The sequence below is a fragment of the Rhinolophus sinicus genome, linkage group LG14 (assembly GCF_036562045.2).
Source record: "Rhinolophus sinicus isolate RSC01 linkage group LG14, ASM3656204v1, whole genome shotgun sequence".
NCBI lineage: Eukaryota > Metazoa > Chordata > Mammalia > Chiroptera > Rhinolophidae > Rhinolophus > Rhinolophus sinicus.
The window spans coordinates 33251966-33266279 of NC_133763.1; the positions used below are offsets into that span (position 1 = coordinate 33251966).

The 14314-nt window shown below is 37.8% G+C and overlaps 1 protein-coding gene across 4 annotated transcripts in view; it reads left to right on the forward strand.

Annotated features, from left to right (window-relative positions):
• Positions 1–6403: 6403 nt before the first annotated feature.
• PTBP2 (polypyrimidine tract binding protein 2) overlaps positions 6404–14314 on the forward strand; it is a 68629-nt gene continuing 60718 nt past the window's right edge. For 3 of the 4 annotated variants that reach the window (XM_019747020.2, XM_019747021.2, XM_019747022.2), the window contains exons 1-2: positions 6423–6554; positions 8168–8198. In XM_019747020.2, the coding sequence (XP_019602579.1) occupies positions 6547–6554; positions 8168–8198 (39 nt within the window). In that variant the 5' untranslated portion in view covers positions 6423–6546. Of the gene's footprint in view, positions 6555–8167; positions 8199–14314 lie in introns of all 4 variants that reach the window. The other variant, XM_019747019.2, reaches the window with a different exon arrangement.

The following is a 14314-nucleotide window of genomic DNA, read 5'->3' on the forward strand; positions in this document are numbered from 1 at the left end:
TACAGATTGAGGGGATCATAGATGGAGGGGACAATGTTCCAACATAGACATCTATTACAAAATAATTAAGAGAATTAACCAAATCTGAACTATTTTCAGCTCTCATTTCTCAGTTTCATTGTCAGTGTTAAGGAACAAATATATTCAAACTACTTTGAAAACTTTAGAAATATTAAAAGATTTTGAAAAGGCTGATGGTTTGTATTTGTTATTTGCTTCCTTTCTTTGTGAAGGTATCAAAAAGAATTTAGGCTGGAAGAGTTACTCTTTCCAGGAATGAGCTTAAAACCTGTATTTTTATTGGCAAATCACTTATCCTCAGTTATCATTTATGTGGCTATTTGCAGAGAGCCACATAAGCTATAATATGGGTTTATAACATATTTATAATATTTCATAGTTTATATGAGGCAAAATGATGTTTTTTGTTTTCCAATTTTTTTTATCTTTTACTTTTCTGTGTATTTTTCTTTACTTTTCTCATTCTCTTCTCTAGTTTAGTTCTTTATGCATGATCATTTTAAAAACTGCTGATCCACTCAAACTATTGTATTCTCTTCCAAGAATAATCCTTATTATATGTACACCATAGGAAGGACAGCCAGGTATGCTGAGCTTTTTTCAGTGAACACGTAGATAAGCAGTCACTTCTGCTGAATACAAAAGAGGTGGTATTTGTGCTAAGACAGTCCTTTCCTCACTGTCATCTAATCCTTTCTTTTTTAAATGTAAAATTTATTTTTATCAAAGTAACCCACGCACAAGCTTAAAAAGTAAATAGCTCTGGAAGATTTATCACAAAATAAACAAAAGCCAAAACCATACTTTTCTGTCTTACTTTTCTTATCCCAAGTACCATGCCCCAGAAACAAGCACTTCTGACTCTTCTCCCTGATTCTCCTGGTATTTACCTCCATGCTTCTGAATACTATGCTCATCTGGGATTTTCTCATGTATCAATTCTACATTTTATCTATTGACTTCCCACTTTGGAATATGAGAATTTGTATTCACACACACACACACACACACACACACACACACGCACATGTCCCTACTTCTCTTCCATCCTCCCACAAAATTGTTTCACAATCTTAATTTTATAAATATTCAGTGCTCACATTATTATGAAGATGTATTTTTTTTTTTTTTTTATAGCTGAGCCACGGAGAGTACTATGATATTTCTCTACAACTTTTTATTTATCTCAGGGTTAATTGAAAAAAATATTTCCATGTACCTTTTATTTTTTTTCCTAAGCACTAAAACTTTGCTATATACTTAGAGGTCCATGTTTTTTCTTGGAGACATCTTTCCTGGAGCCTTGCAATCTCATATTGCAGTGGACCTGAAGGACTGCTGCACAGCCGCATAGTTTCATAACAGTTGGCCGCAGCCTTCTCCTCTTCTTACATGTTGGATCTCGCGTCTCCTGGATCCTGTTTTCTTCTTTACTGATGTATTCCCTCATTGGGAAATACAGCTTCCAGAAGATTTCAAAGAAAAAATGCATAAGAAACAAATTTTTTGACATTTAGTGTATCTAGAAGTATTTTTATTCTATTTTCACACATTATTGATAGTTTGGAAATGAATCCTTTTTCTCAGGAAGCTTTGTGCTATGTCCACCTGGGGAGAGGTAGGCATTGATGATGGAGGTGATGTTGGATCTGCCGGCAGTTTCTGGGTATGGGCCGGGATCATGTCTCGTGAAGCCAAAGAATGGAAACACGGACCAGGGAGAGGCAAAAAGTTTTAAAAAGAGGATAGTTTATTAGAGGCAGGAGAAGAGGTTGCAGCTCCCGAGCGGGAGGGGGTCCCGAATGGGGGTGCCCCATGACTGAGGCAAAAGCTCTTACTTTTATACCTTCCCTTGCCTGCTTGGGGAAGGGGAGCTATTTGAAGAAGAGAACTTGTTTGAAGAAGGGAACTGGCGCCTTCTAATGAAATTCGTCTACCAGGTTTGTTCTGCTTGCCCATCCTAAAGGAATTAGCAAAGTAACCCACTCTTTATTTATCAGATCTGCTCCATTTGTCAGGCCAAAATGAATTTTATGATTAACCTCAAGGCCTTGTTACATTATGTCTTGGAGCGAAGGAGTGATTTCAAAACCTGAAGTTTTAGGATATGATTGTCTTTGTTTATTCCACCAGCTACCTCCCTGTCTACCTAGGGACATGCTAACTCTCCTGTATCATTAACAGGTGAAAAAGAGTATCTTAGGACAGTTTTACCTTGAATTTCTCGTATTATAAGTGTGGCGGAACATTTTTGTTTTTACTTTTCTGTAATGTTTGTTCATATTCTATTAACATGCTTTATCTATTTTTCTATTTGGTTGTTGGCCTTTGACTTTCTATTTGTTGGAACTCTTTATATATTAAAGAAATCAGCTCCTTTTTAATGACAATTGCTAATATTATCCCACAGGATTCAAGGACCTAGAGGGCAATTAGATAGCATCTTTTAACATTAAAAATGCATTTTACCCACAAATTTATAGTATTTATCCAGCAGCTATATTCACACATGTGAAAAGTGACTTAGAAACAAGGATATTCATTGCAGAATTGTTTGTAAATAGCAGATTAGAGGTTACCAAAAGTCCCTCCATGAGATCTAGTTAAATAAATCATGATTTACTTATTTGACAGGATATCATACAGCCATAAGCGTATATAAGAATGAGGCAGCTCTAAACGTACTGGTAAGGAAAGGTCTCTAAGATGTATGTTTTTAAGTTAAGGAATAAGTTGCAGAACGTTGTGTACTATAATTACTACTTTGGAATCAAAAGAAAAACTATATAGTTATACATTAGAACATCTCTGGAAGGATATGCAACAAACTAATAGGATGGGTTGCCTCTGGAACAGAGGACAGTAGCTGGGGAACAGGAGTAAAAAGGATATGAGTTTTCTTTCCGTAACAGCTTTATTGCTATATAATTTACATATTATGAGTTTCACCAGTATTAAGTATATAATTCAATGAATTTTAGTATATTTAGTATATAGTACAACTATCACCACAATCTAGTTTTAGAACATTGCCATCATCCTAAAAAGAAACTGTTCATTTACAGTTCCCCATTGCTACTACCAGCCCTAGGCAAACACTAATCTACTTTTTTCTCTGGGTATTTGCCCTTCCAGTGCATTTTGTATATACTTTTATACCTTTTGAATTTGTTTCTCTATTTTGAATTTAAATCACCTATTCAAAAATACATACTAAAAAATCATCTAATTAATCCTATTATTATTCCCTCTTCTCAAAAGAAGAAACTGCAGAATGAAAAAGTTAAAGTCTTCACTACTATAAGCGGATGAGAGGTGGGGCTAGAAACAAAGTTAGAGTATTATGAACAAGATCCTATTTTGTCTTTTTATTGCATCAGTATTAGATCTCATTTTAGTTTCCCATACACTAAAATTTAGATTTAATCATTGTCCACATAAGTGTAAATCTCTGTAAAAGGTTAAAACATTTACTATGCAGAAAGGAAAGAATAAATCATTATGCTGATAAGAGATATGTGTTTGAAAATAATACTGTATAGGCATTTCACTTTTTATTGCCTTATTTTGTTAGAAATTCATAAATACTAATATATTCTTGTCATATATTACAAAGGTTGGCAATCTGCTAATGTTGAGATTAATAATCTAGCCCATGGTTAACTCATAAACTCATACAAATTTAGATTGGATGGGGATTTAGAAATTTATCTATGACATTTCCCTAGATTTATTCCACTGGATGCCTGCCAATCTAATTACTGTACTGACATGTTTAGCCTTTGTGAAAACCTCTATATAGATTTATTTATTAGAATATTGTTGGTTGTTAAAAATCCAAGAGCCAAATTTGTGATCAACTCCTTTTCAGGTAAATAATAGTTAATAACAAAAATAATAAGGACGATGCTAGCACCCTTTATTGAGTACTGTAGCCTGTCACTGAGCTAGGGAGTTGCTTTACATACATTAAAGCATTTAGACCTCACAAACATCTATGATGAAGGCCCTATTTTTAATTCAGCTTTGATTGTCAGTAAAGGAATTCCCATCATTTTCAGTAAAGGAAATTTTTTCCTAGAGAGGTTAATGAGCATGCCTAATGTCACACAGCTACTACATGAAATAGCTAAATTTGAACCCAGTCTTTAATCAACATGTTTTTGTGATATACATTGTTGCATTAGTTTCATTCTTGACTTCATATTATATTTTTCTGTTTTTTTCCTTATTTCATCTACTACTTTCTGTCTTGACTTATAAACAACCTTAAATCTTTTCTAGAAAGTGATGGGTTTAAATAAGCAAGCATATTGACTATTGTTTGTAGTGTTGTACTTTATCAAGAGAAAAATAAGAGAAATGTGTTTTTGTGAATACTATAATTTCTTTTGCCACCTAAGAACAGGCTTCCCCTCATGGAACAGTTTCTCTTTGCCAAGAGCCAATCAATCGATATTGATTGAATCAGTGTGGGAAATACAGGGAATTATGCTTGAGTTCCTGCCCTTTGGGAGCTTACATATTTAATTGCTGAGTGAAAATAACATGTACGAAACCACAAATATGTGAAAAGTGATTATTAATGGCACTGATAATGGGTCCTTTATGTATTATAAGTCAATGGTTAAAGCAAAGGGAAGGCGTTGTAGAAAATGATATTTTTCAAGGATTGTCAGTTCCTGAGGCAAATCAGGAATTAATAGTTGAGTGCTTTGAAGAGTTCTATAACAAAATATTTGGACAAGATGCTCTTTAAGTTTCGTTCAACTTAAAAATAAGATAATTAAATGAATTATACAGAAACTACCACTTAGTACAGTGAAATTACAATTAGTAAAGGGGTAAGAGGTTTGCCTGAAGGAAAACCCAGAGTGGACACTGAGAATAACTGGAGAGACATAGGGAATATTTTTCATTTCTCAGGATTAGAAGTGGATTTGTGTGTGTGTCAAGATAGGGGGTGAAGTGTGAATGAGAGGAAAGGGAGCCGCTACCCACTGCTTTTCCATAGTGGCTGCCTTTTCAAATTTTGTGTAGAACCTCTGATAAAACACATTAAAGGATAATGTCCAAAATGCTATTAAAATTAAAACTGAGACTGAGTGTCGTGCAGGAGACCCTGCTCGCTGCGCCATTTGTCGTGCGGGGGACCTTGCTCGCTGCGCCATTTGTCGTGCGGGGAGGCCTGCGGAGTCTCTGCTCCTCCTCCCCACATAACGCAGGATATGGTGAGGCCAAAAAGGAACACCCACGGAGCCATAGGTAGGGGAGTCATACCACTATATTCTCTCTGGCGGCACTATACTCTCACTGGAGGCTGGATCCACACTGTCCGCAAACTGCCAACCACACTTGCCAGCCCAGCCGCCATCTTCTTGCTAGGCCCCATTCTTTCTCTCTCTCCTCTCTGCTAGCACAGCCACAGCAGTTATATTAGTGGCCAATGGCTCACTGGTTGCAGCTGACGGCCAACTAGCCACAGCTGATGGCCATCCAATCACATTGATGGCCATTTACTACCTGAGCCAGCACCTGTCTATGTGAGGCCGAGAGCCTGGAAACTGCTTTCTGGGGCTCTGCCCCCACACTGAGACAAAAAGGAAATCGATTTGTGTAGTCCATTTTAATGGTTCTTCCCTCTCTAAACAATGGTGAAGATTCAGTGACCACTCGCATCCCCTTTTCCTTTTGTGCTCCCACATGGCAGATTGTAATCATTGGTAGCATTTGTCTTACCAACTCTTTAAAACATCTCACCTGTGCCCTTTTCAAACCGGGGTATTGTGACTATTTCCTACAGGTGCCCACGAATCTTTAACTGAGGTGAGAATCAGCTTTTCCTCCAATTGGTATGAGCTACACAGGTGGCTGGAAGCAAAGACGTATGTTTCAGTCTGGTGAGATCTACTTGCTTGGGAAAGGGTTGCTTTCAGGAGGCAGTGGTCGTGTTTCATGAGGCAAAGTTGTTTTGTTTTGTTTTGTTTTGTCTTAGAGGATGGGGAGGGTCTGCAAATACAAGATAGCATAGGAGGAAGGTTGTATCTCTTTTCCTTGATCCACGTAGTCGAGGGTAGCCAAGCTGGAACTTGAGACGAAAAGTGGGGCCGCCCTGCAGTCCGCCGCCCACCCTCCGAAGTCCGGGGCAGGGGTGTGGAGCTGTACCCCCCCCCTCCCCCCCCCCGCCCCAGGAGGGCCACCCGGGCTCCCTCAGGTGACCGTACAAAACGAACCCGGGCGCGTGCCCCGCAGGTGCAGGCCCGACCCCGGAGGCGGGGCGCCCCACGCGCCGCAGCACAGAGGCCGCGGCGGAGGAGGCGCCCACTCCCCCTCGTCCTCGCGGCCGCCGCGCGCCTCCCGCACTGGGGCGCCGGCGCGCTCGGCTCTTTCCGCCGAGCGCAGCCCCGTTCGCTCTGGCACCTTCGGCAATTTCCGTCGAGCCCTGGCCGCCATTTTCTCGCCGCTTGTGTGTCTGGCTGGCTGCGTGGCTCGGTTCCTGTGAGCGAAGCTTTGTCCGGTTCGGCGATGGACGGGTAGGTAGCGGGGCTGGCCAGGAGGTGTGTGAGAGGGGAGTGGGCCCCCTGCGGCCCGCGCCGGGGCCGGGCGGCGGTTCCCCAGCCGCCCCTCCCAGGGCCGCGCTGCCGTTACCCACCCCCGCCCCATCGCACACACCCCTCCCGCCGCTCCTCCGGCGGCTCTGCTGGCGAAAACGGGGAGCAAGGGGCTCTGAAGCTGGGGAGGCCCTGGGGGACGGCGGGGGGCGACTCCAGGGGGCAGGGGCGGCGGCGGGGGATGGGGCGAGCGCCCAGAGCGGCTCGCCGGCCCTGCCCCCTCCCGGAGCCATTTCGATCAGTAACCTGGGACCCGGACCCGGGAGAGCGGCGAGTGTGGTGGCCGGAGCGGGAGGCCTCGGGGAAGCCTGCGGGCGAAGGGAACAGGCCGCTTGTGCCCACTGGCTGCCCCTGGCCGCTCGGCCCGCCCAGGGTGGGGATATGCGGGTGGCGGGAGCGGCCGCTGAAGCGAGTGGGAGCCGCCGAGGAGGGGGCGGGGAGGCGTGCGGTGAAGGGAGGGGGAGGGCGATGTCACTCTCCTTTGTTTTCACTGGAGTCTGGTGGTGGGGGCGGGAGGCCGGAAAAACGCCTTTTTGTGGGGCCTGAGAATAGTCAAGGTTCGGCACGAGGGCCCAGAGATTAAATGATCTAAAACACGAAGTGTTTGCGGTCGGCATCAGTCACATGGGCAAAGGCCAACAGTCATGGCAGAAACGAGCACATAGTCAACACAGGGCCATCTTTTTAGATACTTTGACCAGTTTTTGGAAAAACAAAACCGCTACAAAAAACCAGACCCTGCTGCATCTTTGAAAGGCCGAATGGAGATAGAGTGATGCTGAGTGAGGTGAGGCAAATGATGTGGCCCAGGGTCTCCCAAGTACTTGAATGCTCCACATCTGAAGACAGTAATAATTTAACTGTCAGAAAGGAGGCCCCCCCTAGGGCCAAAATCTGGCTTATTCAGCCCGTTTGGGATATTAAGTGTCATTTAAAAAATACATTTATAATCAACAGTATTTGACTAGACAGAAGTGAAAAAGGAGTTTACTTTGATTAAGTATCTGGAGTTTGGTGTTTTTGAAAGATACTGAGTGAAGATCACATAAAAGTTAACAGTAACAAAACTTAAAAATTTATCCTAGAGGTTACCTAAGGGGTTATTTTCCTGAGGAAACAAAAATCCAGAGAAGTGCAGATCCCCCCAGATCAACATGGAAATATTGATGGCAAAACGTAGTAAAATTCATGTTTCTTGATTTCTTTACAGATTGCTAGAGTTGATTTAAGTTTTAAATTATTAACCTAATTGTAGTAGCTTTGTAGAAATGGCATAATGTTTGGGGTTCTGTTCTTTTTGCTATTTAAAGTGTTTCAAAATACTGTAAGTATAGTGAATTTTGTTTCACCTTTGAAAGTCTAGAAAACCAAGTTGACAATAGTACAAAGAAGTGTCACTGACCTGCTGTGTATTTTTTTTTATCTGCATTATGAGTGGAAGATTTATGAATGATGAACTACCCTAAAAAGTTTCGAACAATAACCATTATAATAACAGGAGGTTGAAACTTTTTTTTTCTTCTTCTTCTTCACAGAATTGTCACCGAGGTTGCAGTTGGTGTGAAGGTAGGAAAAGATTGAAATGAATGGAAACTGGATTGGTGAATCTCTTATTAACATCATTAATGGAACTTTTCATATAGCTTTTGAAAACTGTAATACACCTAACAAAACGCAAGTGTAAAGTGTTTTCATTTTTAAAGTTGAATTATATACGGTAGTTTAGAACTTAAATAGACAACCATATGTTTTTCTAGAAAGGTAGTCTGTGAGAATAACATTTTAAAGCAGGGGTGAATAGTGTTCAAGGAATTAAAAATACTCTTAGGTGTGGCTTCTTGTGAATATAAAACAATACCCCAGTTGTCTGAGGGGAAATTAAGGTTTTAAATGGGCAGATAAGTGATTTGATGTAAATCATAAAATTTTACTTCTAAGCTAAGCTTTTCATTTTTTTGTCTTATGAAAACTAAGATAGTTTTGCCAATATTAAGCCACTTTTGAAATCAGTTACCCTGATCCTTAAAACAATAAACAAACTTGTTCAGGCAATTAGCTTCAAATTTTAGTCAGCAGACTGGTTTGTCGTTCTATTAAAGGAAGATAGGCCTTAAGATAGAGATCGTTTGGAATCTTTCCTCATAATCACTTTTTGGCCAGGAGAACTACTCATTCTTTAAACCTTAGTTCAAATGAGTAGGCCTTTCATTTCCTTGAATTCTAGAACATTTTAACATCATGATGTATTACAATTTTGTGTTTGTAAGCCTATCTGCCCTGTTAGGGCATGATTTTTGCCTTATATATTTTCCAAGCTTGGCACAACATCTTCCAAGCCTAGTACATCAGGTCCTCAAATAACGTTGTTTTGTTATAACTCTTGTTTATATCAGTTAGTCTTTGGCAAAATTGGTTTCGTTATGTATGTTGTTTTGCTTAAAGTTGCAGACCTGTCAATGATGTTAAATGAGGGCTTACTGTACTCAGATAACCTGTGGGATGCAATGATACTTTTCCCCTTTCAAGTGTGTAAGTAGTCTTGAGAGGCTGTGTGCTTTGTCCAGTGATGCTGACTGTTCAGAACATATTTTAGAATTTTAAAATTTCATCTATAGTGGTGTGATAGTCTTTAGAATACTTTTGGAGATATTTTGTGTTTTCTGTCCTCTGCCTTACAGTGAACCAAATACTTGTCCATGCTTTAATACATAAACTTACTTGTCAAGTTCATATTACGTAGATTGGGGGTAAGTTAATATTATTTGGCAGTGATGTTTTCTAAGTTGATTTGAAATGAGGAATAGCTCAAGAGTGCAAGATGTAGATATTGTAGTTACTATCCAAACAAATATCCTCTGAAAGTGAATTTTGTACAAGAATAAATGATACATATCTGAGTTGTCCCCTACTAATGGATGAGGAGAGAAAGAACTAGACAAGACCCAGAATGAGAAGGCAGAGAGAAATGAGACTCTTCTAGAAGAGTGTGTAAATAGGGTTTATTGGTTTCACCAGTTTTCTGTATTAGTAGTTTGAGGAGAAAATGATATAAAAATAATTGCGAACCATTTTTACCCCATTGTTTAATATAAAAGAAGAACGTTATATTTTATATAATTTTCTAGGATGGTGGTTAAGAATTTTTGTTTTGCTGTCAGACCTATGTACAAGTAAAGATTTCATACATTTTTAAAAAATCAAAGTAATATGCGTGGTTAAAAATTCAGTGCGAAGTATTTCTCACTGATTCCCAGTCCTATTTCTTAGGTGTAGGTAGGTAATTATGTTAAAATATGTCTGGTGCATTTATTCCTGAAATTATTAGTTTACATTTACCACACAGAAGTGTCCTTGTTTATTTACTCAAATGGACTCATGCCATGTGTGCTGGCCCATACCTTGCCTTGGGGAAAAAAAAAACAGCTTTATTAAGATATTTGATATAAGCTACAGGTATTTAAGTATACAGTGTTTCACATATGCATACACTTTGAAACCATTACCAAAATCAGTATAATGAACATCTATCACCCTCAAAAGTATCATTTTTTCCTTTTGTAATCCCTCCCATCTGCCTTCTTTCTCCAAGCAACCACTGATCTGCTTTCTGTCACTATAGATTAGTTTGCATTTTTTTTAGAGTTTTAAATAAATGGAATTATACAATATGTACCCTTTTTTGGTCTGGTTTATTTCATTCCACTTAATTATTTTGAGATTCACCTATGTTGTATATCAGTCCATTTTTGTTACTTACATTGTATGGGTAAACAACACCTTGTTTACTCATTCAACTCTTGATGGACATTTGGGATGTTTCCAGTTTTGGGCTCTTATAAATAAAGCTGCTGTGAACATTCTTGTGCAAGTCTTTGTGTGAACATATGCTTTCAAGTCTCTTGGGGAAATACCTATGATTGGAATGGCTGGAACATATGGTAGGCATATCTTTAGCTTTTTAAGGAACTGCAAACTGTTTTCCAAAGTGGTTGTACCATATTACATAGCCACCAGCAGGGTATGAGATTTCCAGTCCACCCACATCCTCTCCAATGCATGTTGTTACCTGTCTTTTTTGACATTCTTGTGAGTATGAGGTGGTAATCTTAAATGGTTTTAATTTGCGTTTCTCTAATGTCTGACGTAGAACGTCTTCATTTGCTTCTTGGCAGATATATATTTTCTTGGGTGAATTGTCTGTTTAAATCTCTTGCCCACTTTTTTAATTGGGTTATTTATTACCAAGTTTTGAGAAGTCTTCAATCTGGTTACAAGTCTTTTATCAGAATATTTTCTGTCACTTTTGTTTTCATTCTCAACAGTGTCGAAGAGCCGCAGTTTTAAAATCTGAAGTTCAGTTTACCAGTTTTCTTGTATGGATCACCTTTTTGGTGTCATTTCTAAACCATCTTTGCCTAACCCAGGGTCACAAAGATTTTCTCCCTTTTTTCTAATAAAAATGGAAAGTTTTTGGTTTTGCATTTGAGTTTTTGAGTTAATTTTTAAAATACGGTACAAAGTATGAATCAACTTTTTGATTTTGGTTGTGGACATCTACTTTTCCAGCACGATGTGTTGAAAAGATTATTCTTTTCTCCATTGAATTGCCTTAGCACCTTTGTCAAAAATCAATTATGTATGTATGTATGTATGATTCTATTTCTGTACTGTATTCTTTTCCACTAACCCATTTTTATTTGTTTATTATTTTGTTTATCTCAAAGCCAAAAACATACTGTTTTAATTACTGATGTTTTATGTTAAGTCGTGAAATCAAGTAGAACTTTGTTCTTTTTCAAAGTTGTTTTGACTCTTCTGGGTTCTTTACATTTTCATGACCCAGTTTCTATTAAAAAAGCCTGCTGGGATTTTATTGGAATTAATTTGAATCTATAGAGCAATTGGTGGAAAATTGATAAATTAACAGCGTCAAGTTTTCTCACCCAGGAACACATATCTCTCCAGTTACTTAGATCTCTAATTTCTCTCAGCAATGTTTTGAGTTTTCAATGTACAGATTTTGTATATTTTTTGTCAGATTTATCCCTATTTAGTTATTTTTTGTGCTGTTAAATATTTACAAAATTCAATTTCTAGTTATATTAGAAATACAAATTATTTTTGCATATTGCTCTTGCATTGCACATCTTTGCCAAACTCACTTTATTAGATCTAATAGCATTTTTTGTAGACACCATTAGATTTTTACATAGACCGTTTATCTTTTTCTTATCTGTATGGCATTTTTTCTTGCCTGTGGTATCTAGTTACAATGTTGAATAAAAATAATGAGAACAGGTGTCCTTACTTTGTTGTTAATATTAGCGTGAGCAACCTAAATGATACTATTTCTTAAATGTTTGGTACAGTTCACCTGTGAAGCTGTGTGGTGTTTGTTTTCTTTGGGAGGGTTTAAACTACATGTTTCAATTTATTTAATAGATACAGGACTATTCAGGTTATCTATTTCTTCTTGAGTGAGCTTTGGTAATTTTTCTTTTCTAGAATTAGTCCATTTCAACTAAGTTGCTGAATTTAGTTGTGTAGAGTTGTTCATGATAGTACTTTCTAATCCTTTTGATATGTGTAGAATTTGTAGTGATGTCACCTCTCTCGTTCTTGATATTGGTAATTTGTGTCTTCTCTTTTTCCTTATCAGTGTGCTAGAGGTTTATTAATCTTATTAATGTAAATCCCAAAATCAGCCTTTGGTTTTATTAAGTCTTCTCTGGTTTTTTGTTTCCTGTTGATTTCTGCTGTTTTTTCCTTCTGCTTTGTATTTAGTTTGCTTTTTTTTGTACTTAGTTTGACATTGAAGCTGATATTGACATACCTTTTCTAATAGAGGTTTAGTGCTGTGTATTTCTATTTTAAGGCATCCCTCAAATTTTGACATATTTCCATTCAGTTCAAAATACATTCTAATATTTTTTATTTCTTTGACCTATGGGTCATTCAGAAGTATGTTATTTAATTTCCAAATATTTGGGTTTTCCCGTATATCTTCCTGTTATTTCTAATTTAATTCCATGTGATTAGAGGACATATTTGTAAGACTTCAGTCTTTGTAAACTTGTTGAGACTTATTTTATGGTCCAAATATATATTCTGTTAGTTTTAATTGCACTTAATATGGATGCAAATTCTGCTGTTGAGTGGTATATTCTATAAATGTCGATTAATTCATGTTTACTGATAGTATTGTTCAAGTGATCTCTACCCTTCCTGATTTTCTGTCTATTCTATCACTTAGAAAATTCTGTCTATTTTATCACTTAGAAAATTCTGTCTATTCTATCACTTTGTTTCAAGAGAGTAAGCTTGGGGTGATCATGGACGCGACCTTATTTGTTTTCTAACTCTTGGGAATCACTGAAATCTATACTGTGCATTTGTCTATTTTTCCTTTAGAGTTCTACCACTTTTTGCTTTGTGTTTTTCAAGTTTTATTATTAGTACACAAATGTTTAGGATTACTATATCCTCTTGATACATTCATTGGCCCTTTTATTCTTATGCAGTGACCATTTTTATGTCTGGTAATATTCTTTTTTTTTAAAATGCTTTTTCTGATATCAGTACAGCTATCTTAGCTTTCTTTCAAATACAGTTCACATGGTATATCTTTTTCCATTTTTTTACTTTCAACCTTTTTGTGTCCTTAAAGTGTGTTTCTTATAGACAGTATAAAGTGGTGAGTTGATTTTTAAATCCAGTCTTGCACCATCTTCTTTTGGTTAAGCCTGTACACATTTAATATTATTACTGATATGGTTAATTTAAAAACTACCACTTTGCTGCTTGTTTTCTATTTGTCCCTTGTGTTTTTTGTTCCTTTTTTTCTTTCTGCTTTATTTTGGATTTTTAAATTTCATTTTATCTCGTTAGCTGATTAGCTTTTAACTCTGTTTTGTTATGTTGGTGGCTGTTTTAGGATTTATAGCATACAGTTCTAACTTACCACAGCCTTTTCTCAAGGAGTGTTTGTGCCTCTTTACATGTAATATGTGAATATTAGAATACTACTGCCCTTTTGGTGTTTGTGCTATTGTTATCTTAACATTTTACTCCTACATATCTTTTAAATCCTACTACATTCTTTTTGTTTGTTTAGACAACCAATTATCTTTTTAAAAGTTTAAAATAAAAATATCTTCTACATTACCCATATTCTAGTTATATACATGTATGTGCATTGAATACTGGTGGGATTCTCTGCAGATTCTGGAGTTCTCTCTGTGCAGTTCTTTCTTCTCTGGTACTCGGCCATACAAACTTTAGTTGCTTTGGTTTCTGGACTCTGGCTCTTTCTCAACTCAGGGAGTTTTTGAAGTTTGAAGTTTTGAAGTTTTTGAAGTTTGGCCCGGTTTTCCCATCTGAGCTGTGCCATGGCCTGGACTTTGTTTCAAGAGAGTAAGCTGGGGTGATCATGGACTCGACCTCATTTGTTTTCTGACTCTTGGGAATCATTGTTTATCATTGTCTGGTGTCCAGCAGTCTTGAAAACCATTGTTCTATATATTTTATGTGATTTCTCTTCTCTTCTCTTCTCTTCTCTTCTCTTCTCTTCTCTTCTCTTCTCTCTTCTCTCTTCTCTCTTCTCTCTTCTTCCTTCCTTCCTTCTTCTGTTAACAGTCCACATAATACCATCTTGGCTGGAAGCAGAACTCCACTTTTTTTCT